The sequence below is a fragment of the Phalangium opilio genome, unplaced genomic scaffold (genome assembly GCF_054372755.1).
Source record: "Phalangium opilio isolate 3A_F unplaced genomic scaffold, DU_Popi_V2 ptg000209l_1, whole genome shotgun sequence".
Taxonomy (NCBI): Eukaryota; Metazoa; Arthropoda; class Arachnida; order Opiliones; family Phalangiidae; genus Phalangium; species Phalangium opilio.
In genome coordinates, this window is record NW_028324217.1 from 7,141,732 (window position 1) to 7,169,265 (window position 27,534).

The 27,534-nt window shown below is 35.1% G+C and overlaps 6 protein-coding genes across 12 annotated transcripts in view; 2 read left to right on the forward strand and 4 right to left on the reverse strand.

The window, feature by feature from the left end:
* LOC149618757 (glutamate receptor ionotropic, NMDA 2B-like) overlaps positions 1 to 27,534 on the forward strand; it is a 522,592-nt gene that overhangs the window by 343,454 nt on the left and 151,604 nt on the right. The window lies entirely within an intron of this gene.
* LOC149618766 (speckle-type POZ protein-like) lies at positions 1,736 to 4,216 on the reverse strand. The gene is made up of 5 exons (XM_089853900.1): positions 3,995 to 4,216; positions 3,657 to 3,914; positions 3,519 to 3,575; positions 2,931 to 3,216; positions 1,736 to 2,156 (listed from the first exon to the last, which is right to left on the reverse strand). Exons 4-5 carry the CDS (start codon positions 3,197 to 3,199, stop codon positions 1,955 to 1,957), a joined length of 471 nt encoding a protein of 156 aa, XP_089710026.1. The 5' UTR covers positions 3,200 to 3,216; positions 3,519 to 3,575; positions 3,657 to 3,914; positions 3,995 to 4,216; the 3' UTR covers positions 1,736 to 1,954.
* Positions 4,262 to 9,318, forward strand: LOC149618767 (uncharacterized). 3 transcript variants are annotated; one of them, XM_089853885.1, is made up of 4 exons: positions 4,262 to 4,500; positions 4,583 to 6,725; positions 6,790 to 6,925; positions 6,986 to 9,318. In XM_089853885.1, exons 2-4 carry the CDS (start codon positions 4,602 to 4,604, stop codon positions 7,213 to 7,215), a joined length of 2,490 nt encoding a protein of 829 aa, XP_089710011.1. In that variant the 5' UTR covers positions 4,262 to 4,500; positions 4,583 to 4,601; the 3' UTR covers positions 7,216 to 9,318. The 3 variants fall into 3 exon arrangements, with proteins under 3 accessions (XP_089710011.1, XP_089710012.1, XP_089710010.1); XM_089853886.1 differs by having other exon boundaries at positions 4,600 to 6,725; XM_089853884.1 differs by having other exon boundaries at positions 4,262 to 6,725.
* LOC149618768 (uncharacterized) lies at positions 7,241 to 9,372 on the reverse strand. Of its 5 annotated transcripts, none has more exons than XM_089853887.1 (3): positions 9,162 to 9,372; positions 9,014 to 9,090; positions 7,241 to 8,924 (listed from the first exon to the last, which is right to left on the reverse strand). In XM_089853887.1, exons 2-3 carry the CDS (start codon positions 9,057 to 9,059, stop codon positions 7,279 to 7,281), a joined length of 1,692 nt encoding a protein of 563 aa, XP_089710013.1. In that variant the 5' UTR covers positions 9,060 to 9,090; positions 9,162 to 9,372; the 3' UTR covers positions 7,241 to 7,278. The 5 variants fall into 5 exon arrangements, with proteins under 5 accessions (XP_089710013.1, XP_089710014.1, XP_089710017.1 ...); XM_089853888.1 differs by having other exon boundaries at positions 9,014 to 9,116; XM_089853891.1 differs by lacking the exon at positions 9,162 to 9,372 and having other exon boundaries at positions 7,241 to 8,200; positions 8,263 to 8,924; positions 9,014 to 9,151.
* Positions 10,508 to 23,174, reverse strand: LOC149618769 (speckle-type POZ protein-like). The gene is made up of 2 exons (XM_089853899.1): positions 22,902 to 23,174; positions 10,508 to 11,294 (listed from the first exon to the last, which is right to left on the reverse strand). Exon 2 carries the CDS (start codon positions 11,148 to 11,150, stop codon positions 10,632 to 10,634), a length of 519 nt encoding a protein of 172 aa, XP_089710025.1. The 5' UTR covers positions 11,151 to 11,294; positions 22,902 to 23,174; the 3' UTR covers positions 10,508 to 10,631.
* On the reverse strand, positions 17,244 to 19,804 carry LOC149618770 (uncharacterized). The gene is made up of 3 exons (XM_089855782.1): positions 19,407 to 19,804; positions 19,113 to 19,346; positions 17,244 to 18,969 (listed from the first exon to the last, which is right to left on the reverse strand). The coding sequence occupies exons 1-3, from the start codon at positions 19,802 to 19,804 to the stop codon at positions 17,244 to 17,246; spliced, it is 2,358 nt and encodes a 785-aa protein (XP_089711908.1).

Here is a 27,534-nt window from a genome sequence, read left to right on the forward strand (position 1 = left end):
AACATCTTTCGTATTTAATATTTCCATATTGATTACGACCACTCAAATTCAAGAAATGAAAACCACCCAACGGACTTGTCGAACAAGTAATTTCCCAGGGGTGATCTTCTTCGCCTTGTTGATCATACGTTTTAATCTTTTCGATCCATTTATTTACCGCACTTGTATAGAATGTCTTTGGAAACGTTTGCTTACGTATCTTGAAAACTCTTTCAGTCGTTTTTAGTTTCACGGACATAATTTTTTCTTAAAATCCAAATAATATCATAATAACAAATAGAAATATTACAAGACATGTAATACAGCGAGCAAATTCGAATAACTACTCTACTTTTTAAAACCCGCTGAATGTTAAATTTTCTCATACGCGACAGTGCGGCTCGTTATCAAAGTCAACTGATTTGACTAAACCAAGAAGAGATATATACCTAATCGTTATCTTATCGTGTTTTTACTTTTTCCAACGTATACTGTATAGCAATGAATGCCTTTAGCTTACGAAACCTTAATAAAATAATTTAGAAAAATAAACGTTGCCAATGATAAATTTCGAGTCCACGACGATGTACTGTACTCCGTAGTGTTTTCAACGAACTATGAACAACAGAAAAGTACTGCTCTAAACTCTGGAATCTAGCTTTGAAAACATTAAAGAGAAAATAGTTCTAGCGAACTGAACAAGATGGCCCAAGGGCTGGGCCCATAATAGTACCCACATCGCACCGTACTTAAGAGTCGTATAGAAAAATTCTGGGAATAGCCCTACCTCAGCGCTCCCTTTAACTGTGCTAATATGATCTTAACTTCTGTTGTAATTGTATTAGAGCGACACAAACTGAAAACGGTGGTGATTGGCCCCACGATGCGCAGACTTTAACTGTGCTAAAACGATTACCCGTAACATAGTCCAACCCTTAAGAGACATTCAGGAAATCTGAGTGATTAGCCTCACTATGCGCTATCCTAAACTGTGCTGAAATGATTACCCGTACAGAAAATCTGAGTGAATAGCCCCTTCACGCCCCTACCCTAAAAAATTATTACCCGTAATCCTTACTTCAATAAATTTATTTATATTTTAATTTTATTATCCGGGGGACACAAGCTAAAATATGTATACTTTCTTTTGGTTTTAAAATTCGTCTAGAGTTCTACAGAAATACACGTAACTTTTTGGATCGTAATTAACACCACCTTAAGACCATTCTAAAATAACATCAGTATATGCTTTTGCTTTTAAAATTCCCCTCGATTTCTTTGAATCTTGAAATAGTGGAGCGGGATTGAAAGCGTGAAATCCTAATTGTCGACTGCTGACAGGAATTTTAAAGGGAGTAGGAAACGTCTCATTTAATTTAAGGCAATAACATAATCCTCTCGCGGCTTAACTGCATCGAGAAAACTTTAAACACAATTCACAATGCTTAACCTTACTAGTACAATTAAATGCAATGCTTAAACTTACTATTTTAATCCAATTCATTTAAAAGTACACGAACGAAAAATATTACCTCGCCACAATCCTCTCCGATTCATTCTCCCTAAAGATTACGGGTAATAATTTTTAGGGTAGGCATGGAGGGGCCGCGATATACGTTTGTGGGTGGAGCCAACATATTAGCAGACGACGTTTCTCAATGAATTATGAAAGTATGGTACCAGAGGTTTAACATGTGCTTTGACTTTCTAACACTAATCAGTTTTTGACGCTATTTCTACATTAGTACAAACTCACTCAATTAATTCTCAACTTCTCCTTTTTATTTTATCAAGAAAGTGTGTACAATGATATAGTCAGTTATGTTTATACTTCACACATTCAAACCCTCAATGTTTGAAGTTTAAAGAACATATTTTTTTGGGAAGATAAGAAAATTAGTATCAATTCGTGAAAAATATGCTACCATGAACTCCATAGTTTTTAAATGTTATTTCAATACTTCAAAAACATTGTTTAGCAATCTCGACTTGATATTGACATCAATTTCTTTGTAGGCGACCGTCTCGAATACTTCTTCGTGATTAACAACGCAATTGTTTTCAAATCTTCCAATTCGTAAATCTCTGAGGTTTCAAGTACACGACCAGCGTTTTCCACATCAATATCTTCTCCAATTCTGTTGGCGCACATGTCTCTCAACTTGTTTAATTGACAAAGATGGGCCAGTAGCGCCGCCAGGATTATTTCTCGCGTAGGCACAGCATGATCTACAGGCCCCCCCCTCCCTTTTGTTTTGAAAATTTGTCATGCATAATTTTTTAATGTATTTCAGGATTTTGAGGAATATAATAGATTTAACGATTAGATTTCAGTATTTCCTTTTTTGTGAGATTATTAAGAGTACGAAGTTTTTGGCAACCGTGTCCTTGCGACCCTTCTTATAAATTTAGTCAATAATTACAGCTGTCTTGAAGTCTCTTATCAGGGATTATCTTTCGTTTCCGTGAAGCACCTAAAAAGTTACTCTAGTGTAATCTTGGTGTGTTTACAGTTGGAAAATTTTATTCCTCTCCGCGATGCATGCCGCCTACCGTTTTTAGGTTGGGAGGGGAATTTCCAACTCGTGTCCTTTCTAGTTTCTATACAAGAGAGGTGTAACCTGGGGGTCAACGGTCAACACTTTAGCGGGGGGGATCTTGTTCTTTAGAATATAACTAAAACGGGTTTTGAAAATGCTCTCTTGTACATTACAAAAACATAGTGTAGCGAATATGTCAAACAGGTGTGAGATGTTGTGTTAGATTTTTACAGATAGAAATATAAACTATGAAAGTACATAAAGAAATTAAACGCTGTTAAACTAAGAAATAAAATTTTATTTGAAGGCCACTATAGGCACGTTTTTTAACATTTGGAGGCCCCTCAAGTAGGCCAAAATTTTCCAGCGTAGGCACGTGCCTACCCGTGCCTACTGCTGGCGGCGCGACTGAGATGGGCGGCTTCCAGTAACTTAAATTTATTTTCCTTAATATCGGGTGGTTTTTGCCCAGTGTAGATAAAATGCAATAGATCTTTGATCACGCTTGCTTCAAACACATCAGTCCACTCGACGACGCTCGTACGTTGTTCTTTCATGTCCGATTGAAACGCTTTAATCTTTTCGATCCATATATTTTCCGTGCTTGTATTGAATGTCTTTCGAAACGCTTGCTTACGTATCTTGAAAACTCTTTCAGTTGTTTTTAGTTCCACGGACATATTTTATTTCTTTAAACCTAAATAATATCATAATAACAAATAAAAATATAATCTGAAGCGCAACACGAGCGTATTTATTTACAGCATGGACAAAGTAATACAGTAGCCTATTGCTTTGTCCATGTTCACAGCGAGCAAATTCAAATAACTGCTCTACTAATTAGATCCTGTTCAAGGTTAAATTCGATCAGACGCCACAGTACGGCTCGGTATCAAAGTAAACAAATTTGACTAAACGTCATCTTATCGTGGTTTTACTTTTATCCAACTTTTATAGCTTAAAAACCTTAATACATTATATTGGAAAAATAAACCTTACCAATGGTTAATTTCGAATCCAAGACGATGTAATGTACTCCGTTGTGTTTCCAACAAACTATTAACACAGAAAAATACTGCTCCAAACTCTGGAATCTAGTTTTGAAAACATTAAAGAGAAAAGGGTTTGAAAAAATACCTTCTAGATTAACATTAGAGCGGCCGTGGCGATTTTCGAGTCAACGCTGGGGCAAGACCTTGAGGGGATATGCCGTGCAATGTGGTTCTAGCCGCGGTAGAGGATTTCCTTCGGAGGAATGGAAAAACTCTGTTTCTTATCTTCAGTTCCGTACAAAACAAGTTCAACCCCCAATACATGGCTTTCAGATAGCTATAAAACCCCTTAAAGAATGTATCGGGAGGCAAACTTTCCCTACTCCGTTGTGTTTCCAACAAACTATTAACACAGAAAAATACTGCTCCAAACTCTGGAATCTAGTTTTGAAAACATTAAAGAGAAAAGGGTTTGAAAAATACCTTCTAGATTAACATTAGAGCGGCCGTGGCGATTTTCGAGTCAACGCTGGGGCAAGACCTTGAGGGGATATGCCGTGCAATGTGGTTCTAGCCGCGGTAGAGGATTTCCTTCGGAGGAATGGAAAAATCCGGGAGGGAAAAATTTAAGAGACTCTGTTTCTTATCTTCAGTTCCGTACAAAACAAGTTCAACCCCCAATACATGGCTTTCAGATAGCTATAAAACCCCTTAAAGAATGTATCGGGAGGCAAACTTTCCCTACCCCTCTTTGCTGAGACCAAAGAGGGTAGACAGTAGAGGAGTAGACACTGTAGCCTTTTCTAACGCATACGGGAATATCTCGCAAAAATTTCTACCCTCATTTCCGGTTTCTTCCCATTGGTCGATTGACTTCTAAGCAAGGCTCTTCCTTATTCGTTTAAAAACGTCGGCTGCTTAATATTAATTGTTAACGGTTTCTATTCCGAATTTTGGATTTTCAAAATTGTTTGGATTAATTTGGAAAGGTAATTATTACACAATAATTATTGTAGATGTATGGTACTTTTCACATTCTATAATGAGTAGTTTTTAATGTTTTATTTCAAGTCTATTTGTTATTTAAGATATGCCTCCCTCTCCAAGATACCAATGTTGTTATGGACTGTGCACCAGAAAAGGTGTTACTAATGCCAAAAATACAACACCATTACGTTCACGTCAGGATGGTTTTACACGTTTTCCATCGCCTAAAACCGAAAGAGAAAAATGTGCAAGATGGGTGTCTGCTTGTGGACGCTCCCACTTTTCAATCACTGATGTAACTAAATCAAGTCAGATATGTAATCGTCACTTTGAAGGGTTTATAGGTCCGACCGCAGAAAACCCAGATCCCATCCCATTGGTTAATGTTATGGATAGACATATTATAAACAATCAAGTTACAAAAATTGGCAACAATTGTAGCATTACCCAGCGACACGAATTTAACTTAAACAAAATATCCCCTCAGATGGGGTGGGCTATGGAGAATTTTCAAAATAGTGTAAAATTTTGTAAATTGGTAAATAAATCAGCAGTTTTGGAGTGCACAATTACGAATAATAAGGAAGTAATAATTGAAGCTATGGGGGAACGTATGAATCAAGAGAGCATCTGCCCCAACTTTCAACTGAACAAAAATGAAGATATCTACTTCCTTTTATCTAAACTTAAAAATATCAATGTTTGCGGAGGAAATTCAGATCCGGATTTTGTTGAATTATTTAATCAACAACCTAGACGAAAACAAATCAAAAAAGGAATATATTGTGAAAATGTCCACGCTATTTTCAGTGAAAGCTGTCATCGCTTAATATCAGCCAACAAAAAAAGATGTTATAATTGTACACGTTATCGAGGATGCCTTAGAAAAATTAGATCAGCTAAGATTTGTTCGTCATCATCATCCAAAAAGGGGAAAAAGAAGAGCAAATCCATACTTGATAAATATAAAATGATGGCTAAGAACCGAGAAAAAACCAAAGCAGCCATTTCTATGTTTAAAAGTGTTTTGGAAGATAAATTAAATGTAGAACCAACAGGATCATTCACGGCTATATTTATCAAGCAACAATTACAGGCCATGCACAGGTCAAAATATGGACTGAGATGGGATAAAACATTCCTTAAATGGTGTTGTTATTTGAAAAACAAATCAAAGTCATCATACGAAACTTTAAGAAAATCCGGGTGCATTAAATTGCCAAGTACTAGAACTTTGTATAGAGAGAGGCATGTTGTGACTACCAAATCAGGGTTTCACCAAGACAAATTTTCTGAAATGGTAAAAACAACAAACATTCAACGTCGTTCAAACTGGGACCGGTATTTTGTAATTTTATTGGATGAAATAAAAATTAAGGAAGAATTAAATTGCCACAAGAACACTGGATTTTTAACAGGATTTAAAGATATTAATGAAGACCTAAATAGCATAGATGACACAAAAAGAGAAGTCATTGGGATAGGAACTCCACCCTTAGCAACACATGTTTTACAACTTATGTTGAGGGGAATTACGAACAATATCAAAATTCCATTTGCGCATTTTTCAACCACAGGCGTGACTAGCACTGAACTATACTTCATTATGCAAGAAGCAATAGAAAGACTGGAATGTCACGGTTTTCGTATACTTGGCATAGTAGGAGATGGTTGTTCATCAAACCGAAAATACTTTAAAATGTGTGCTGAAGCTGCGGGACAGTTGAATGATGGTTTTCAAATTACTTTCAAGATGCCAAATTTGTTTGCACAAGATGAAGAGAGAAACATATTCTTTCTATCTGATGCTCCTCACCTAATAAAAACAACTAGAAATTGCTTTAGTAACAGTTTTAAAGATTCAAAGATTCGTCAGATGTGGAAAAATAATGAAATCATCTCATGGAGTGTTATAATAAAGTTATATCATTATCAACTACGTCGTAAGGGAGAATTTAAACATGTGAAAAACTTAAGCTATGGACATGTCTATTTGAATTCCTATGCAAAGATGAGAGTCAGCTTCGCTGCGCAGGTTCTTAGTGACACTGTTGCCTCTGCCATTGAAAATTGCTTTGGTAGAGAATTATACCCAGAGACTGTAAAATTCATCCGAACTTTCAACAAGTTTTTCGACATTTGTAATGTTAAAAATTGCAGAGAAGGATTCCTGATGAGAAAGAGTGACAAGCTGCCGTTCAAGTCACCCAATGATGAAAGATTAAACGTAAACATTTTGCATTTTCTTTCATATATATTTTTGGTTTAATTTTTTTTTTATTTATTTCTAGTGGCTAGAAAAAGAATTCATTAATTACCTTAATGATTGGGAAACGGAGGTACGTAATCGTCCTGGAAAATACACCTCTTCAGAAAGAACAAAAATGCTTCTAAGTAATGAGACAATAGATGGGCTAAAAATGACAGGTAAAATCCAAGTAGCAAAATTTTCAAATTAGAATTCTAAAAAACGTTTATGTATATTAGCTCATTCTACGGTTGGAATTGTAAAATTCTTATTAAATAAAGGAGCGCCATACGTTTTAACTCAACATTTAAATCAAGACCCATTAGAACAACACTTTGGACGGATGAGATCAGCGGGAGGAAGAAATAATAATCCATCTGTGTGGCTCTATCAATCGAATATTGATAAATTGGAATCCTTAAAAGGATTTGTTTTAGAAGCTATCGGGGGGAATACTAAAATACTTTAATAAAATAAAATAAACATCTGAACTAGTTTTAAAATATCTTTTTATTTCAAAGTTTTAATTGAATTATAAGAATTCAAGAAATAGATCTTTGTCAGGATCATTATCCAAAAAACTAAAATCTTCTCTGGTCTCAATCACATTTGAGGACTTTATATCATTTACCTCAATTACACTTGAGGATTTAATATCATTTACCTCAATTACACTTGAGGATTTAATATCATCTACCTTAATCAAGTTTGAGGTCATGATCATAGATCTATTTCTTGTATTGGCCGTAGTTTGTATTGCACATCTCGAAGGGGTAGGTATATTGGACAATTTAGTCACACAAACAGGATTGCGTGTCACATTAGTAACTTTTGGTTTGCGTATAATATTAGGAACCTTTAGGTTGTTTATCACATTATTAGGAACCTTTGGGTTGTTTATCACATTATTAGGAACCTTTGGTTTGTGTATCACATTATTAGGAACCTGTGGGTTGTGTATCACATTATTAGGAACCTGTGGGTTGTGTATCACATTATTAGGAACCTGTGGGTTGCGTATCACGTTATGTAATTGTACATTTGAAGCATTTGTGAGTGTTGATAGAACCACTGGAATTTGAATCAGCGTTAGGTTTTCTCTTTCATAGGGTTTCCTATTTTTGGGACTGTTTTCTTTATTTTTTGGAGATCTTGGTCCTTTCTTGGCTTTTAAATTTCCAGAGAGTTCTGTAACTCTGGAAGCAGCAGCCTCACTTTTTTCTTTAATCGACTTTCTTAAAGCCTTCTTTGCCTTTATTGACTCCTTAGTATCATGCTGATATTGCTGCATTATATCACCCACAAGTACTTTTCCGCGTGTATTTAAAAAAGCATCAATAGCATGTTTTAACCATTTAATATTTACATCTATTTTAGCTTTTTCGTGCCAGTCTCTTAGAAGAAGTTCGTCTTTTAAAATTGCTTCCTTTGTCTTCTCCTTCAAATTTTGGTTTCTAATTTTTGAAACATCACATGAATAGTACCTATCTGAAACTACTTTCATCCTAATTACCACGTTAAAAAACCAATCTTGAACACGGATTAGTCCTCCTCTGTTTAGTAAAACAATCCATCGTTCAGAGTTATCCTCAGGTTCTCTCAAAAAGTCACCCTTTTTTTCAATATTGTCCATAATTTCATTTGGACAGCCTTTTCTTTTTAAAGATCTCCCTAAAAACCCTGCTACATAACGAAGAACATCTTCAGTTCTTGGAACATTTGGATTTTTAATTTTTGGGTATTTTTCAACCTCATGAGTTGCAAGCTCTTCTTTCGCCTTTTTTTCTTCCGTCTTCTTTTTCAATTCTTTAATTCCAATTTGAGCCATATTCATCAAACAAGAAAAAAACCTTCTGTATAACATTTGAATGAAAGATTTTTGGAAACATAGCGTGAGGGCAGCGAATGTAACACATTTAACAAGTAGCAATCTAAGAGTATCGTTATTTCTTTCATCAAAACTAATTCTTAGGGTAGTTTCTATATAATTTGTTTCTGAGGTACTATGAAGTAAATTGGTCACGTCTATTTTCATAATAATGTGTTCTAGAAGGATGTTATTTAAAATATCATTTTCCTTGAGGTCTTTGAAAAATAATCCAGTATTAATTGCGTTATCCGTAGAATACGCATCTTCAATTTGGGCCAAGGATTCACATAAGATTATTCTTAAATGGGCTAAAAATAAGCAAACTCGATTTTAATTTTTGAATTTTCAGAATTGAATCGTTCCGGAACAAAATAAATAGGATACTAAATTTACTAACCTTTTAGATTAGTAGGATTTTCGCCAAGGCTTAACTTTGAATTCATTGTTTTCACTATTTACGCATCGTAAGATGGACTAAATTATTGTTGTAGATTGTAAAACTTATAAAATTTTATTATTTAATATTATCATTTTAGTAAAAATACCTTTTAAGACTAAAGAACGATATTTCTCAGTACCAGAGTCACAGAGTGGTGAAAAGGCTAAACAGTGGGGGAGCAGCGGAGGAGAAAAGGGATTTAGACACCGGAAATCACGTGACCGACAGGAAACCAAACACCGGAAGTAGCCCCGAAAAATTTAGCGAGAACTAAATATTGCAACTGTCTACTCCTCTACTGTCTACCCTCTTTGCTGAGACCACCCCTCTACCACTGCAAACTACCCTCTAAGCAATGCGACAGTTACCGTGCGTGGAGAGAATTAGAACTAGAGGTAGTGGACTATCCCTATAACCTGTTATTACCACGACAAGGGAGGTTTTGAACGAAAGTCAAAGAACTGGATACAAGTACAGCCTCTACCCCTCGGAATACATAGTTTACAGGCATTGAGGATTCCTACCGTTAACACAAGGAGACCAAGCGACTTAGAGTGTAAAATCGTCGCTCTAAGTTGCCTGGTCTCCTTGTGCAAATGGTATAAATACTCCTTGCGTGTAAACTATGTATTGTTATTTTTGTACCGTGACCGTCCCTTCTCTTCATTTTTAGCCACATCGTTTGATGTACATCTAACGAAAACTTGTTTGACTTGGTCTGAAGATGTAGAAGAAGTAGTATCGTTCGTCTTTTCAAAGGGAGAGTGAAAAGAAGGATTTTTGATTTTCAAAGGGTGGGGATTATGATTTGTCTATTACACTGCATTGCTAATGTACTATGCAAAATTAATGAACGCGCTTAGAGTGAAAAGGGATAAATTGTGTTCAGGTGATATTTTTCATTCATTGATTATTTTAAAGCGGACAGGGCTTATGATTTATCTATAACAGTACAATGCGGATGCGCTGTGAATATATTAATGAACTAAATCAGGCGTATTAGCAATTTGCAATAGCCTTCAATCTAGGAACATTTTTGAACCTTTATCTAGAAGAAATGTACCATTAAATGTGTAGGAGCTGCTAAAGTAAACCTAATTCAACGTGTTACTTCTACGCGTTTAAATAATACACTTCCGCCAAATAGTTCAATAAAGTACTTAGATTAATGGGTAGGTTAAAAGGAAAATCAAGTGATTTTTTATCTATTATTCTACTAATTAAAGGGACCTACAGAAGTTCTTTAACCATTGACGACAGAAATAATAACTTTTAAATTTCTGATAAAAAAATAAAGGAAAGGTACTAATGGAACCTGACGTTTGGGTTTTTCCTATCATTGCTCAAAATTATTTAAAGTTTATGAAAACATTTTGGTGTCCCACTAATACCCTAACCCTAGGCTCGCAAATATATTAGCCTGGCCTAAGACAACACAGTTATGACGTCATATTTCGCTTAATCAACCCTTTATCATTCAAGAATATGTTTATTTTTAGCACAGTCTGTGTACAAGGAATGTCTAAGATAAGAAACTAAACAACAAAGACACTGCAAAGTCTTAGTGAATAGTATACTAGCTTAAAATATTCTTTAAATTTTGTTTAAAAAAACTGCTTAGAATTCTCAACTTGATATTGACATCAATTTCTTGATAAGCGGCCGTCTCTAATACTTGATTATTAGCAGCCACGAACTTCAAAGCAACAGTCCTCAAATCATCCAATTCGTAAATCTCTGCAGTTTCAAGTACACGACCAGCGTTGTCCATATTAATATCTTCCTCAATTCTATCGACACACAAGTCTTTCAACTTGTTTAATTGACAAAGATGGGCGGCTTCCAGTAACTTAAATTTATTTTCCCTAATATCGGGTGGTGTTTTTCCAGTGTAGATAAAGTGCAATAGATCCTTCACCACGCTCGCTTCAAAGACATCAGTCCACTCGACGACACTCGTACGTTGTTCTTTCATGTCTGATTGAAACATTGCCTTGAAATATTCGGATTCCGCGGCTATGATTACTTTGTGACAAGGGAATTCTTGTTCTTTAGTTTTGATCACCATGTCCGTTAGGATTGCTTGGTCCAGCATCGCCTTTTGTGGCTCAGTAGTTTTGCGTTTAGTTTCGTCGCACGAAGCAATGGTGAAGGAGATGTCAATATTTTGATGGTGGTAACCAACGAAGTATGCATTGTTGAAGGTGAAGCTTTCGAAATTTGGTTCTGAAAGGAATCCCTTACTATGGCACGCCAAACAGGACATAATTCGCCTTTATTTTCAAATATAATTCAGGATTTTCAAATATAATTCAGGATTTTTCAAATATAATTCAGGATTTTCAAATATAATTCAGGATTTTCAAATATAATTCAGGATTTTCAAATATAATTAAGGATTTTCAAATATAATTCAGGATTTTCAAATATAATTCAGGATTTTCAAATATAATTCAGGATTTTCAAATATAATTCAGGATTTTCAAATATAATTCAGGATTTTCAAATATAATTCAGGATTTTCAAATATAATTCAGGATTTTCAAATATAATTCAGGATTTTCAAATATATATTTCAGGATTTTCAAATATATTTCAGGATTTTCAAATATAATTCAGGATTTTCAAATATATTTCAGGATTTTCAAATATAATTTAGGATTTTCAAAAATAATTTTGGAATCTCAAATATAGTTTAGGATTTTCAAATATAATTTAGGATTTTCAAATATAATTCAGGATTTTCAAATATATTTCAGGATTTTCAAATATAATTTAGGATTTTCAAATATAATTTAGGATTTTCAAATATAATTTAGGATTTTCAAATATAATTTAGGATTTTCAAATATAATTTAGGATTTTCAAATATAATTTACGATTTTCAAATATAATTCAGAGTTTTCAAATATAATTCAGAGATTTCAAATATAATTCAGAGTTTTCAAATATAATTCAGAGATTTCAAATATAATTCAGGATTTTCAAATATATTTCAGGATTTTCAAATATAATTCAGTTTTCAAATATAATTCAGGGTTTTCAAATATAATTCAGAATTTTCAAATATAATTCAGAATTTTCAAATATAATTCAGGATTTTCAAATATAATTCAGGATTTTCAAATATATTTCAGGATTTTCAAATATAATTCAGTTTTCAAATATAATTCAGGGTTTTCAAATATAATTCAGAATTTTCAAATATAATTCAGAATTTTCAAATATAATTCAGAATTTTCAAATATAATTCAGAATTTTCAAGTATAATTCACAATTTTCAAATATAATTCAGGATTTATAAAAACATTACGAAAATGTTACGACAACGTGACGCTTAATTCAAAGATTACGCCAACGTGACGCTTAATTCAAAGATTACGCCAACGTTACGCTGAATGTAAATGTTACGTGGCGCACCTCGAGATTACGCTGAATGTAAATGTTACGTGGCGCACATCGAGATTACGCTGAATGTAAATATTACGTGGCGCATATCGAGATTACGCTGAATGCAAAGGTTAAATGGTGCACGTCGAGATTACGCTGAATTCGAAGATTACGCCAACATTACGCTGAATTCAAAGATTACGCCAACATTACGCTGAATTCAAAGATTACGCCAACATTACGCTGAATGTAAATGTTACGTGGCTCACATCAAGATTACGCTGAGTGCAAAGGTTAAACGGCGTACGTCGAATTTACGCCAACATTACGCTGAGTGAAAATATTAAACTGATGTGTACGTCGAGATTACGCTAAATGCAGATTTATATGCCGTAATTGGAGATAACTCGAATATTTTGCAACGCGTTGAGAAAACCTAATCATTTTTTGCATAAATTAGGTAGAGAGATCAACAGTCGATTCTATACTAAAGTCGGAACATGTGTCATGCTGTAGTTGTGTCGCTAATTGATCTTCCGTAAATATTTAATTTCATATCAAAGTATGAACTATCTCTTATTGTAGCTGGCAGTCTAGGTAACATGCAGGATGTTAGTCTATGCACGGACTTCATCTCTTTCCCAGGCCTTTTTAATAGTTTAAAGCACTATCGTACTTCGGATACGAACCTCGAACGCTACATAGGATTGAATGTTTTTACTCCCTCAATCGAGACTCAGCATTACGGCGACGGAGGAGCCCAGAGTTAGCCGTTAAACTTTCGTTTGCTTTCTCCTATGGTATGCTAGATTCACACAAAACTTGGACTCACCTGATTATTAAGGTAATTTTTATAGTTATCTGGTACAACACGCTAGGAACTAGATTTTATATAACTGTATAGATTTTTATTAGAGGGTAAAATCTGAGTGTAACGCTTCATAAACTAGTGTTTCTGACATAATTAAAAGTTTTTGGAATCCACATACGTGCTATTTCCCTTATGTTTTTCTGAATGGCACTTAGTAGTATCAGATTACTTCTGGTAGTATGGGAACTTTTGCCAGTTCGAAGCGAGAAATAACTACACATCAGTTTTATTAGGTATGACCATAAAATGTCATTGCTTTACGTTAAGGCGCGAGAATGTTCCAAAGCTAATTCTCTATGTTCTTCAAAGCAAATTGGAAATATACAAAATGAAGTCGCTTTTCATAATAATAACGTTTCTGGTTATTATCGACTTTTGCGTTACTAACGATATTGAAGAATATTTTCAAGAAATAGTTCATGCTTTTGATCAAGGGTTGCGAAATCGTTACACAATGGATAGAAACTTTTTAGAAATTAATCACCGGAGGCTGCAGGGTCACTGTAGGATTCTAGAAGCATTTTTGACAAGTCTGCAACGAAATCTAAACACAAACGTTAATCTCATGATGTTACTTCAGTTAATTTACAATGGATTATCTTATCTGGTTAACGAAATGGAGGAATCTTTATGTAACCAAGACGAAACTAACGAGCCTTACGTTTGCCCTGTTTTACGTGATGGTACAGTGGGGCGTCCCCGATTTGAACTAACTAGAGAACAGATTGAGTTTTGTCGGAATACGCTTGGAATGTCTTGGGTGCGAGCAGCTTCGTTTCTAGGAGTTACCGTACGAACGTTATCACGTCATCGGTCGAACCTAGGATTAGTATATTCTGCAAGGGCGTGCCAACTACGGGGGCAGCGGGGGCGAAGGCCCCCGCTCAAATTTTCAACTCTATGGGACTTTAACATTAGGCAGCCATTTTGCCCCCGCTCCAGTTGGAAATTTTGGCTCATGTTGGCACGCCCCTGATATTCTGACGAAGAACGTTTATCAGATGCGCAACTCGATACATATATATTAAACATACTAAACACAAATCCAAACATTGGGGAAACGTATGTTATTGGTGCTTTGCGAAGCGAAGGAATTAGAGTTCAAAGATGGAGAGTACGCGAGCGTCTCGATTTTCTTGAGAGAAATCCTATAAGGCGGCGAAGGTACAATGTAAGAGGCGCTAATGCACTTTGGTAAGTTATGGAAGACGTAGTGTACACATAAAATTAGTTTATTAAACAACGGTACCACCTAGCCGAGGTGAAAACCATGCTTATTTGCAATGGGCAGAAATCCCCCAGCATAATTCTAGGAACTGTACACATTTCTTTGCCATCTCATGAGAATTTTAGTAATCAATCAGGTGGCAGCTTTGATTAGAGAAAAAATAATGCCTTATAACAAACCTATTAGAAAAGCAAGGCTCAATTTCGCACTGCAATGCCTTTGGCTACACATACTGCGTATAGAGGCATAATTTCTTTGCATTACCAAATTACTTTATTTATCGTATCGCAGTATGGCAAACTACCCAATGCAATTCGTTCAATCGCAATTTTTGGGATGTTCTGAGCATAAATATGACCTTGTCAATTAAAGACACAGATCATTAGCGCTGCTTTGGTTCCAGTAGCGTCGCTAGGGTTTGAAATTTGGGGGGGCTAAATCTGGGCAAACTAGTTATTATAATAACTTAATAAAAAATTGCATAATGGGTTCACTGGAAAATATGTAGACCTTTAAAAACTATCCGTAAATTTGTGTCAACGTGAATTATTTAAAGATATACAATTTTTATTGATAAAGACTACGGAACCCATTATGAAGGCTTTTCACTCGTATTAAAGTTTATTTTTAGTTTTGCTTAGCTTTTAGTCAACACTATTGGGACTCCCTTCGAAAGAACACGAAATATTTTACTGGTCTCCCTCTGTTCTTTTCTTCAAAATTGTACTCTTAGGGGCTTAGTTTGGGATTTGGGGGGCTATAGGCTATGCCTCCCCCCAAAAGGCCTAGCGACGCCACTGTTTGTAATAAGCAAATCCTATGATCCACCAGGTTGTTTAAGAGAAAATTATATTTATTTCTTATGGACAAATGTTTACGTCTTTGAAACATACAGGCATATGGACGGAAATCATAAATTGATTTCTTGGAGAATGGTTTTCCACGGATGCATCGATGGCTTCAGCAGATACATTATTTATCTACAGTGCTTAACCAATAATAGGGCCACTAGTGTGTTAAGTCTTTTTAATGAAGGAGTGCAATTATACGGGCTTCCTCAAAGAGTAAGAGGAGACAAGGGATCAGAAAACGTTGACGTTGCTAGGTTTATGCTGCTAAATCGTGGTACAGGCAGAGGTAGCTTTATTACTGGGCTTTCGGTGCATAATCAACGAATTGAGCGGCTGTGGCGAGAGGTTAATCGGCTTGTGTCGTCCTACTACAAAGTAATTTTCCTCTTTATGCAAGATCAAGGATTGCTAAATCCCGACAGCGAAATCCACATTTACGCATTACACTTGGTATTTCTTCCAAGAATTAGGGAATGTTGTAGAAACCTGAGAGAAGCCTGGAATCATCACTCGCTCCGCACGGAAAATTATTATTCGCCTATACAACTTTGGTCAATGTCAACTATGAACGAAATAGACGAGCAGAATGAAAATCACTTGTACTTAAACGACCCAATATTATACGGTGTGGATGATATTACAAGTATTCCAATTGAAACGGACAACAATGTTATCGTGGATGAATGCGAGTTCTTTCCTGGCAACATGATTCACGAAGAATTGTTAAATCAAATCGATTTGCAGGCGGAAGATGGCAATCATGGAATAAATACATATATCCTGGTTTTGGGTTTTTTAGCACATCAAGGATATTCAAATAACTAAATAATAAGCGTATTTTATGCTTTCAATCTTGGTTCACGTGAACGTAAGTTGAGTTCAAAAATATTATGTGGTTTAAAGGCCATGATTGATAACCATAGATTTTATAATGGAAAAACGAAGGTTTAAATAGAAAAATAATCTCAAGTTAAAGTTGTTCGTAGAACATGATGTGTATATCAATATCGACGCCATCCAGTACACATGTTGCTTCACCACAAAAAACGTGACCGCTCTGCCCCTAAAACGTATTAGCTAACAACTATCTAATAAAACAATTTTCATAAATTACACAAATTTCCAATTAACCAATAATTTCATTTCACAATAAACAAGAAATTTTGCGTTTCATTCTTATTTTTTTATTTTATCTACTTTTGATATTACCCTTTCTGTACTGTAAATATGTGTATATAAAGTCTTTGGTACTCTTCATTTGAAAATCGGAGTGATATCTCAAAATTGCTGTTTTATTAGCATTAGTTCTGGAAAAAATACATAATACAAATAATACATGTAACTATAAGTTGGGAAATCTAGCCATTTTTGAGTTTCAAAGAAATTGTTGTTCAATGGTGTGATTTTTATTTAAAGTATTGTTGATCTGAAGTTCCTTGACGAAATTCTTAAGGAAAGAGCCGTGCTAAGTGGCGCAAATTAACTAATCTTACAATTATTATTCACCAGATCTAAAATTTATGCACAGATTAAAAAATTTAAGAAAGCGAGTTTACAATCAAATATCTTGACAACAATTATTGAAATGAGCGTTGTGATAATTCAAACCGACCAGACGATTGCGAAGTTGTTCAATACAGAACGTTCTAAAAATGATGGAAGAAAGTACTGTGGGTTCTATGGGCCCAATAGAAAATGTTCTAATATGTACATTTTCGAGTGAAAATGGCGCATGTAACTCTTAGTACTTCGGTTCTTCCACCATTTAAGGAACACCCTCTATAGTAACGTTTCCTGAAATTCTTCTTGTCCAGGAGCATTTTGTTCAAATAATTTAAAAAAACGGACTTATGGCAATCCAAATCCGGCACAATCATGCAGAGCGCGATCCATGGCAGCGCAGAACGATTCATAAGTTTCATGTATCACTGGCAAATACAATTTAATGGCGCATGAACTGGCATGTGGGAGAACACTTACTTGTTTCCTTTCCTCTGGAGTATTGTTTAGAGGGTGTACGAATGCGATGGATGGAGTGTTATCAAAGCCAAGGGGAGGAAGCCCTTCGCTACCAGTCACAAACATTAAAATTTCTTTCACAGTCGAAGCCGTAAGACCCTCTTCACAGTCAAGGGTGTAATCCATGAAATACTGTAGTGCTTTGACCTCCGCATCAAATTTTAAAGTATTTCTCTCCGAGTAGTCGATGTCAGAGAAGAGCTGGATTAACTCTGTGGCGGTGATTTCCGTGCCGTCATAACAAAATTGATTTTCAAATGCTTCTGGGTTTTCAACAATTTTTTGATAAACTCCTAGTGTTTTTAAGCCTTCAGTGAATCTGCGAAGTGGTTCAGCTGTACTGGTAATGACGCAGTAGTATAGCAAATCTTTTAGAAGACTATTCTTGTCACTGATTTGCAATATCGGTTTTGTAGATCCAGCTAAAACTCTCAAATGGTAGAGTTTTTCGGCGAAATCTTGTAATTGTTGTAGATCCTCGGTTTTTGAAATCTCTTGCAAGCTTGCTTTCAAATCGTAATCGAGGATGTCTTCCAATGAGAGTTCCAAAAGAGATGGGTCTTTGAACAAAGAGTTGAAAGTCTTTTTGCTCAGGCAACGCGGGCCAAGCCCTCCATGCACTAGTGAAATTGAGAAAGCCATACCAGCGTAATAATAAAGATCTTGCTGCCTAGCTTGACTATTGGGATTTAGCATTCGAGCATTTTCTGGTCCAGTAAAGACGTGGCTATTGACAAACTCTTTCACCAAAAGTCTCAAAAACTCACGAGTGGGTCCTCCAGCATCAAATGTCTCCTGTTTGGTACTGCCATCGTATGATTTTCTCAAATTTTCCGTAAAACAGACATTTAATTTGTACTCTGGTTTGTAGGACGGCCTTCTGAACGCTCTTAAGGTGCATTCCAAAAATGCCTTGCGGTTTACTGACATAAAAACCATTTTCTCCTGGTTAATTTGAGACGCCAAATCTTGCAATATTGATTTAAGATCAGCGTTGACTTTGTTTACATCCTGATTAACTTCATGAACTTCGTCATCTTCAGCTAAAGTGTCTTCTTCACCGATATTGTTTAGTGCTTCGTCATCGAAAAGGTTTATAAACTGCTCATACAAACTTTGTTGATTTTGCTCCTTTTCATGCTTAACATTGGAATTTTCAGTTGAACAATGTCGTATGGTTGGGTTTGAAGATATTTCAGTCAAATTTTCTTTGATTTGTTCAAAATTGTCATTAGCATGACTCTGATCACAAGGTTGTGTATCTTGCACCAAATTAACAATCGGATACATCTCATCATTCACAACGGAGGGCTTGTCATTTGGTTTCTCCTTGCTCTTGGCAAATTCAATTAGGGGAATAGAACTATCATCAGAAGAGATATCTGCTTTATCTAAGACATTGTCAACACCATCGTCTATTAATTCTTCACTTGGCCTGACGTACAATGGTTTTTGTTTCCATATTCGATGAACGAATTCCCCATCCAATAGTGTGTCCTTATTTTCCATTTTTGGTGGTAGTAGGGAACAACCAACAGAGTAAAGTAGTTCCATTCTGAAATAAGAGTATCCAAAATTTTTTCAAAAACCTGCACACTTTCGGTTGAAATTATTTACAATTAAACAGAATTGGTTGCAGTTGGGTTTTAGTTTAAGTGTCGAATTAGGTTCAATTAAAGATTATAATTTTGTACTTACTGAACACTTTCTGGTAAAACATCACGGAAACAGTTCCTAATTTTTCCTAATACTTCGTTGGCTGACCAGGACTTGTCAAAACTAACTTCCTCAATTGCAAATCCATTCCTGAACAGAAATTTTCGAGCTTCACCTTTTGGTATTTCTTTTGAAGTTGGTCCTTGCAACAGAATGACTGTCTTTCTAAATGTCTGGCATCTGTTGGTAATTGTAGCAGTAGCTCCTTGTTTCATCCTAAAACATAAATATTTAACCTTCTGGTGATAATAATATTATGAATGAATAACTGATTACTTTTTCCTTGATCTCGTTGTCATTAAAGAACCAGTAGGATTATACTTAGCAGCCACAGTACGTTTCGGTTGCTTTGGCCGAAAAAGTTCTCTCATGTGGTTTTGAATTTCCCCTGTTTGATTGCCCATTGAATGACGATCGGGTGAAAACATCATTGTATCGATAGCTATTGCTTGAGTATTCGACGGTTGGCTTTGTGTTGCTAAAGTTTGTGCCAGGGACATCATTATACTTTCATTGTTCGAAACAGTTGAACTAGGCGTGGACGCCATAGGTGGCTGGTTTTGTGACACCAAGGTTTCAGCCAAAACTTTCATAAAACTTTCATTACTAACCACCTGTTGAAGGGCTTGAAACACTTGATTTGGTTTAGGGTTGTCATTCGTATTAGTGTCCATGACGTTGCTTGCATTCAAATTCTCTTACAGAGCCGATAGGTCATTTACCGCGGGAAAGCAAAAACTCGTTACTTCTCCGCCCTAGAAAAATAGCAATGGTAGTCAATTGCCAGAACGTTATGCTGGAAGAGAGAGGAGATATCAGCCATTACGACGGACTCGAACTGCAAAGAAATTGCTATAACCGTTTTCAGATCTAGCTCTTCATCTGAACTTCGTGAAGTCCTATAAAACCGTGTAATGGAGAGTAAGCCATTTTCGATAAAATAGTCATGTATTAAAAAATATTTTCAAGTCTGTAATGCAGATGGCGTAAAAGCAAATACAACTTTTCTACTAGTGTATTCTGAATCTGAAACGGATGAAAAACCCATGTAACTTCCCTACTAAACTGAAACTAATTACAGCCTAACATTGCTACACATAATATAATAATACAAATTAGCAGTGATCCCATATCTATATGACTGTGTTAAAAAAGGGACTTCATTGCGGCAATTAACCATATGTTGAATTTTTTTTAAATAATCACTAATTATCTGCTTGCACATTTCGAATTAACAGAGTTTTGTTAATGAATACTCATTGCTACATCCACTATTTTGAATAATATAATTTAAGTGTGATTAATGAGATTTATTAACGTAAGCCTAGTTTAATCAGAATATTTATGAAGATAATTCATGTGACTTTTAAAACGTTTCATCGTGTGGGGGCTGAAGTATAGTCACTTTTTACATACATTGGTGTGAATTCTAATATTATATTTCTTTTCATACAAATGTATTTTTGAAAATCATGTAGGCCTATTTCAACTAAAATAGTTTTACTCACCCTTAAGTTACACGGTTTCATAGGCCAATATCGTTCACGAATTTTAATGGAAGAGTTGGGTCTGAAATATGGTTGTAGCTTTTTTTTACTGTTCGTGTCATATTTTCTGTTCCGATGGACGGGGCCACAACGGAGATGGAAGCCTTTTATTCTCTCCTAGGCAACTCGATCATGCGCTTGAACGAGTGTGCTATGATTTCTCCTAAGAGCATGTGGAGTTGTGAACTGAGCTGACATCAGATTCATAGACTAATATACTAAACATTGCCTAGACTGCAAGCTAAGATGGATTGACACTTTTGTAAGCAGACCGTAAAAAGTGCAACAGCGGTCGCGGTGACAAATATTTATCAATAAGCGAGTCAATAAGCTTTTCTTAGTATGGATCAAGTTAGCTTAGTAACGCTGCGCATGCTTAAATTCGAATTGTTTTAACGTGTTCGCCCTACTCTATCTACTACCCAATGAGTTCTAGAGATGTGAAATTACTAGAGATGGGCCGATACCGATCCCATATCGGCATCGGTACCGATATTTGACTTTAACCGATATATCGGTATCGGTTGAAAATGAACCGATATTTCTACCCGATATTTTTTAAGGAAAAATATCGGTTCATTTTCGACCAATACCGATATATCGTTTAAAGTCAAATATCGGTACCGATACCGATATGGGATCGGTATCGGCCCATTTCTTCAACCTATATTATAGCATCTATTTTCTTATTGATACCGGTAATAAATATAGCGGTATCGCTTTAATATCTGTTTATTCGAAGGATCGGGTAAAATATCGATATCGGTACGTATAGGTTTCCCAAGTATCGAATGATATCGGTATCGGTTAAAACTGGTATCGGTCCATCTCTAGAAATTACTATAAATTTAAAACTGTTTGTTTACTCAAATTTTCAGAACAATTTGTTTACCGACAGGCAAATTGAACCAGAAGGTCCGACTCTAAAATCAGAACCGAAAAAAGAGAACAGCAAAAGTCTCAGTAATCTCAAGCCTTAATACAGTGACAGGTTTACTCAAAAAGGCTTTATGCGCTCCAAAGATATTAAAACGATTGACCCTAATAAGTAAATTATCTTATGGTTTGTATAAATATTACTTTACTACAATATCAAATTAAATATTTACGAAAGATCAATTACCGACACAAATACAGCATCAACTTTAGTATAGAATCGACTGCTGATGAAATACCTAATTTTTGTACACGCAGGACAAAATGATTAGGTTTTCTCAACGTGCTGAAAATTATTGGAGTAATCTCCAATTACGCCATATAAATCTGTATTTGGCGTAATCTCGACGTACACATCAGTTTAATATTTTCACTCAGCGTAATGTTGGCGTAAATTCGACGTACGCCGTTTAACCTTTGCACTCAGCGTAATCTCGATGTGCGCCACGTAACATTTACATTCAGCGTAATGTTGGCGTAATCTTTGAATTCAGCGTAATCTCGACGTGCACCATTTAACCTTTGCATTCAGCGTAATCTCGACGTGCGGCATTTAATCTTTGTATTCAGCGTAATCTCGATGTATGCCACGTAACAATATTTTGGTCATTTTTTTTATAAATTCTATATTATATTTGAAAAATCCTGAATTATATTTGAAAAATCCTGAATTATATTTGAAAAATCCTGAATTATATTTGAAGAATCCTGAATTATATTTGAATAATCCTGAATTATATTTGAAAATCCTGAATTATATTTGAAAAATCCTCAATCGTTTTTGAAAAATCCTGAATTATATTTGAAAAATCCTCAATTGTTTTTGAAAAATCCTGAATTATATTTGAAAATCCTGAATTATATTTGAAAATCCTGAAATATATTTGAAAAATCCTGAATTATATTTGAAAATCCTGAATTATATTTGAAAATCCTGAATTATATTTGAAAATCCTGAATTATATTTGAAAATCCTGAATTATATTTGAAAATCCTGAAATATATTTGAAAATCCTGAAATATATTTGAAAATCCTGAATTATATTTGAAAATCCTGAAATATATTTGAAAATCCTGAAATATATTTGAAAATCCTGAAATATATTTGAAAATCCTGAATTATATTTGAAAATCCTGAATTATATTTGAAAATCCTGAATTATATTTGAAAATCCTGAATTATATTTGAAAATCCTGAATTATATTTGAAAAATCCTGAATTATATTTGAAAATCCTGAATTATATTTGAAAATAAAGGCGAATTATGTCCTGTTTGGCGTGCCATACCTTGCAGAATGTTAATTTTTTATGGACGTTAAAGTAGACGTTGAATTTGCAAAATCCTCTTTCGTATTTAGTATTTCCATATTGATTACGACCACTCAAATTCAACAAATGATAACCACCATACGCACTTGTCGAACAAGTAATTTCCCAGGGGTGATCTTCTTCGCCTTGTTGATAATACACTTTAATCTTTTCGATCCATTTATTTTCCGAGCTTGTATGGAATGTCTTTCGAAACGTTTGCTTACGTATCTTGAAAACTCTTTCAGTTGTTTTTAGCGATGTTAAATTGTTAAATATTTAAATGGATTGTGATTCCAGTCAGTTAGTAAAAAGGCACGATTCACGGTATAAATCGTCCTTTAATGGCAAGGATTTAAAGTTTATACCGTTTACAAAACCAAGCCATAAATTGGAAAAAAATGCAATAATGTCAAATTTGGATTGAATGATGTCGCAGATTAGACCACTTCGATATTTTAAGCATAAAACCAGACTCATTTGCAGAGCTGTGCTAATTAGCTGGAAACCAATTGAATTAGAATTAAAAATTAGATGAATATTTATGATCCAATTAATTAATTCAATTAGAAATTACGCATAGAAACTAATTAATTCAATTTGAAATTAGGCATAGAAACTAATTAATTCAACTTGAAATTAGGCACAGAAACTAATTAATTCAATTAGAAATTAGGCATAGAAACTTATTAATTCAATTAGAAATTAGGCATAGAAACTAATTAATTCAATTAGAAATTAGGCATAGAAACTAATTAATTCAATTAGAAATTAGGCATTTATTTTTCTAACTAACTAATTACAATTATAAATTTCTAATCAATTGCCTATCTAATTAAGGTAAAAAAGAAACCATAAGTAAGAAATAACAATATAAAAGTACCCATGGATTTCCTACTCCGCCTTTGACAATGTCTAAGATAAGAAACTAAATAACAAAGACACTGCATAGTCTTAGTGAATAGTATACTAGCTTAATATATTCGTTAAATGTTGTTGAAATACTTTAAAAAAACTGCTTAGAATTCTCAACTTGATATTGACATCAATTTCTTGGTAAGCGGCCGTCTCTAATACTTGATTATTAGCAGCCACGAACTTCAAAGCAACAGTCTTCAAATCATCCAATTCGTAAATCTCCGAGGTTTCAAGTACACGACCAGCGTTGGCCACATCAATATCTTCCTCAATTCTGTTGACGCACATGTCTTTTAACATTGGTAATTGACAAAGATGGGCGGTTTCCAGTAATTTGAATTTATTTTCCCTAATATCGGGTGGTGTTTGTCCAGTGTAGATAAAGTGCAATAAATCCATGACCACGCTTGCTTCAAATACATCAGTCCACTCGACGACGCTCGTCCGTTTTTCTTTCATGTCGGATTGAAACATCGCCCGGAAATATTCGGATTCTGCTGCCAAGATTACTTTGTGGCAAGGGAATTTTTGTTCTTTAGTTTTTATCACCATGTCTGTTAGGATAGCATGGTCCAGCATCTCCTTGTGTGGTTTATTTTCTCCGCTCGAAGCAATGGTGACCGAGATATCGATATATTTCTGGTAATAATATTCAGAACCAAGACAGTATACGTCGGTAAAGTCGAAATCTCCGAAATTTGGTTTTCTTGTTGTTTCCTTGCGGATCGTTAACTTCCGGTTGTCGTTAGTGTAAACGTTAAATTTGCAAAAACATATTTCGTACTTAATATTTGTATTTTTATTACCGCCTCTCAAACGCAAATGACATTTGTTAATATTCTTTTCTGCCGAACAAGTAATTTCCCAGATGTGATCTTCTTCTCCTTGTTCATCATACGCTTTAATCTTCACGACCCATGTACTATCCACACGTCTTTTCTTATCCCGAAACGTTCGTTTTCGTATCTTGAAAACTCTTTCAGCTGCATTTACTTCCACAGACATAACTTAGTCTTAAAACTTAAGACAAGCAGATTTACAATAAAATTTTCTGAACAATAGAATGCGAGCGTAATTATTTACAGCAAACTACTGCACTTTTTACAAACCGTTGAAGTTCAATGTGAAATTGCATCTGACGCGACTATACAGTATCAACGTCGACAAATATGAATAAACGTTATCTTATCGTGTTTTTACCTTTATTTTTCCACTAGTAATAGTATATGGAATAGAAAAACAGCTTTTCCGCTTAATTAAACCCAAATAAAATATCTTGGCTAATTAAACGTAACCATGAAATTCTAAATATTTAGTAAATGGCAATGTTTATTAAATTACAGTGATTCTAATTAACTATAAACACAGAAAGTAATGCCACGAGTTTACTAAGAGACAAGTTGGGAAAACCAAAATATTACCTCTCCGAGTAGGGGAAAAGACTAGTATACGACTCAATATCGAAATACTAGAGCAACATTTTTTCGCTTTGTTTTGTCTAACGAGGCTTAAATCATTGAATAGTTTTCTCTACATTGTCAAAATATATAATCATCAGCTAATACTAGGTTTCAAATCATTATTTACAAATAATATAAGTACTATGTTAAATTTTATTCTCTGATGCATACCACTAACCCGATAACGATTAGCCCTTTCACTGATCTAATTGCTACCATGATGCTTTCTTCTATTATAAAATCTAAATCTGATTATTTAAACGTGTATTTAACTTTCAGCTCACTCTGAACCGTTAATGTCCCTTCATTACAGACACGATAATCAAAACCCAAAGTTTACTCCACCTCAGGTCTCAATTATTTACTCTTTGGTTCACTAAGCTTATTGCGGATCAAACTTGATTTACCCGATAGAATCCAGGCCTTGGCATTCTTCTTGAAATAACTAAACCAAGGATTATTCTATATACAGATTAGTATAGCTTAAGTAATATATAAACAGCCATTTCAAATAATAATATTAAAAAACATCCTTGGAATATCAAAATGAAACAGAGCTTTAAAGCTACAAAAGTACTAAATGCATCGTAATTACGAAAAAGATTTCCACATATTCACTTTATATTATGGATAAAGTGAATATAAAGGTTCTGTAGGATTTCTTAACACATCAAAACAACGCGAACTGTTAACTCGGCGCACTAGTGTGACAACGGACAGACACACACAGACAAAAAAATAGACTACTTTTTAACTCTTTCCGTATTAATTTTGAATTGAGAAAAGAGATTATCTTAAATATTAAAATAAATATAATTAATATTTAATATTTTCTTCGTTAGTTGTTGGCCTTATTGAGCGTTACATCGTTTTGATAAAGAACAATTAAACATTCTTCAGAGACTTGACTAATATTGGCGTTTGAAATGAAGCATACGCCGGTTGCTTCGCCTTACTAAATTAGGTAGTATATAAGGGTGTCGAACTACAGTTAAAAGCAAGAACAACCGCAATTGCGTGAACCTTGGAGGAAGACCCCTCCAATGGAAGGCTAGACGTTTCTCGTAACCCTAGCCGATCGCCGCGTATGTCTTAACCTTAAGGATGATGGTGGTGTTAGAAGCCAGGTGTACAGACTGGTGTCCATGTGGGATGGACAAAAACAAAGACCAGAAGATGGTGGTGTTAGAAGCCAGGTGTACAGACTGGTGTCCATGTGGGATGGACAAAAACAAAGACCAGAAGATGGTGGTGTTAGAAGCCAGGTGTACAGACTGGTGGTGTCCATGTGGAATGGACAAAGACGAGAAGGTGGTGGTGTTTAGAAGCCAGTAAGTACAGACTGGTGTCCATGTGGAATGGGCGAAAGACTAGAAGTTGGTGGTGTTTAGAAGCCAGTAAGTTGAGACTGGTGTCCATGTGGGGTGGACAAATGAACAGAGTTGTTAGACAGGCAATGGAGTAATAGCCTGTAAGTGGAATACAATTTCCGGGACTGTATATGCGGTCTGGAAATTGAATACACGTTTGCTCCGATTTGCAAACTGCGAACGCGGTCACGTGGGTGTAACAACGGACAGACAGACAGACAGACAGACACACAGACACACAGACACGTCGAAATTAGAACCTCTCCGTGACATACGTCACTCGGAGAGGTAAAAACCTTTATACTATGACTGTACACAAGGGGGTGAAAATTGTTTGCCCTTCTTAGGTCGGAACTCGGAAGCGATAAGATTAGAGAGGATAACATGTTCAAAAGTGTATTGAATATATATATAACACTAGCCGTTACCCGCGGAGTCGCCCGCGTGTAATAAGAACTTCCATTTAAAATGATATAAAGAATGTGTAGATTTTACTGATGACTAATATTTTTGTAGCACCCTAGGAGCGAAGGCACTCGGCACAGTCCGTCAGCCCGTCGGGATATTTTTTATAACTTTTCACGCGGACATTATTCCATAAAGAAGGGTTTTTAAGTTTTTGGCCGCCATTTAAAAAGATGGCAACAAATCGAACCCAAAATACCATTCAGCCCGTCTATAGGTTAAAGGAAACCATTGTACTAAATATTTGCGAAATCGGTTGAATCGCGCGGAATTTATTGTACAGAGAATATTTTCTTACATTTCTGGGCGCCATTTTAAAAGATGGCGAAAAATCGAACCCGAAAGACCATTCAGCCCGTCTTAAGGTTAAAGCAAACCAGTGCACTAAATATTTGTGAA

What these genes read in the sequence shown, in the direction of transcription:
- LOC149618766 (XM_089853900.1), bottom strand. Translation starts at nt 3,199, where the DNA reads ATGTCCGTGGAACTAAAAACAACTGAAAGAGTTTTCAAGATACGTAAG. An exon ending in TTACTGGAAGCCGCCCATCT is followed by an intron (nt 2,157 to 2,930) that starts CAGTCGCGCCGC and finishes ACTGGCCCATCT; the next exon opens with TTGTCAATTAAACAAGTTGA.
- LOC149618767 (XM_089853884.1), top strand. Translation starts at nt 4,602, where the DNA reads ATGCCTCCCTCTCCAAGATACCAATGTTGTTATGGACTGTGCACCAGA. An exon ending in CCAATGATGAAAGATTAAAC is followed by an intron (nt 6,726 to 6,789) that starts GTAAACATTTTG and finishes ATTTATTTCTAG; the next exon opens with TGGCTAGAAAAAGAATTCAT. An exon ending in AGATGGGCTAAAAATGACAG is followed by an intron (nt 6,926 to 6,985) that starts GTAAAATCCAAG and finishes TATGTATATTAG; the next exon opens with CTCATTCTACGGTTGGAATT.
- LOC149618768 (XM_089853887.1), bottom strand. Translation starts at nt 9,059, where the DNA reads ATGAATTCAAAGTTAAGCCTTGGCGAAAATCCTACTAATCTAAAAG. An exon ending in AAATCCTACTAATCTAAAAG is followed by an intron (nt 8,925 to 9,013) that starts GTTAGTAAATTT and finishes GCTTATTTTTAG; the next exon opens with CCCATTTAAGAATAATCTTA.
- LOC149618769 (XM_089853899.1), bottom strand. Translation starts at nt 11,150, where the DNA reads ATGCTGGACCAAGCAATCCTAACGGACATGGTGATCAAAACTAAAGAA.
- LOC149618770 (XM_089855782.1), bottom strand. Translation starts at nt 19,804, where the DNA reads ATGGACACTAATACGAATGACAACCCTAAACCAAATCAAGTGTTTCAA. An exon ending in ACAACGAGATCAAGGAAAAA is followed by an intron (nt 19,347 to 19,406) that starts GTAATCAGTTAT and finishes TTTATGTTTTAG; the next exon opens with GATGAAACAAGGAGCTACTG. An exon ending in GTTTTACCAGAAAGTGTTCA is followed by an intron (nt 18,970 to 19,112) that starts GTAAGTACAAAA and finishes CTCTTATTTCAG; the next exon opens with AATGGAACTACTTTACTCTG.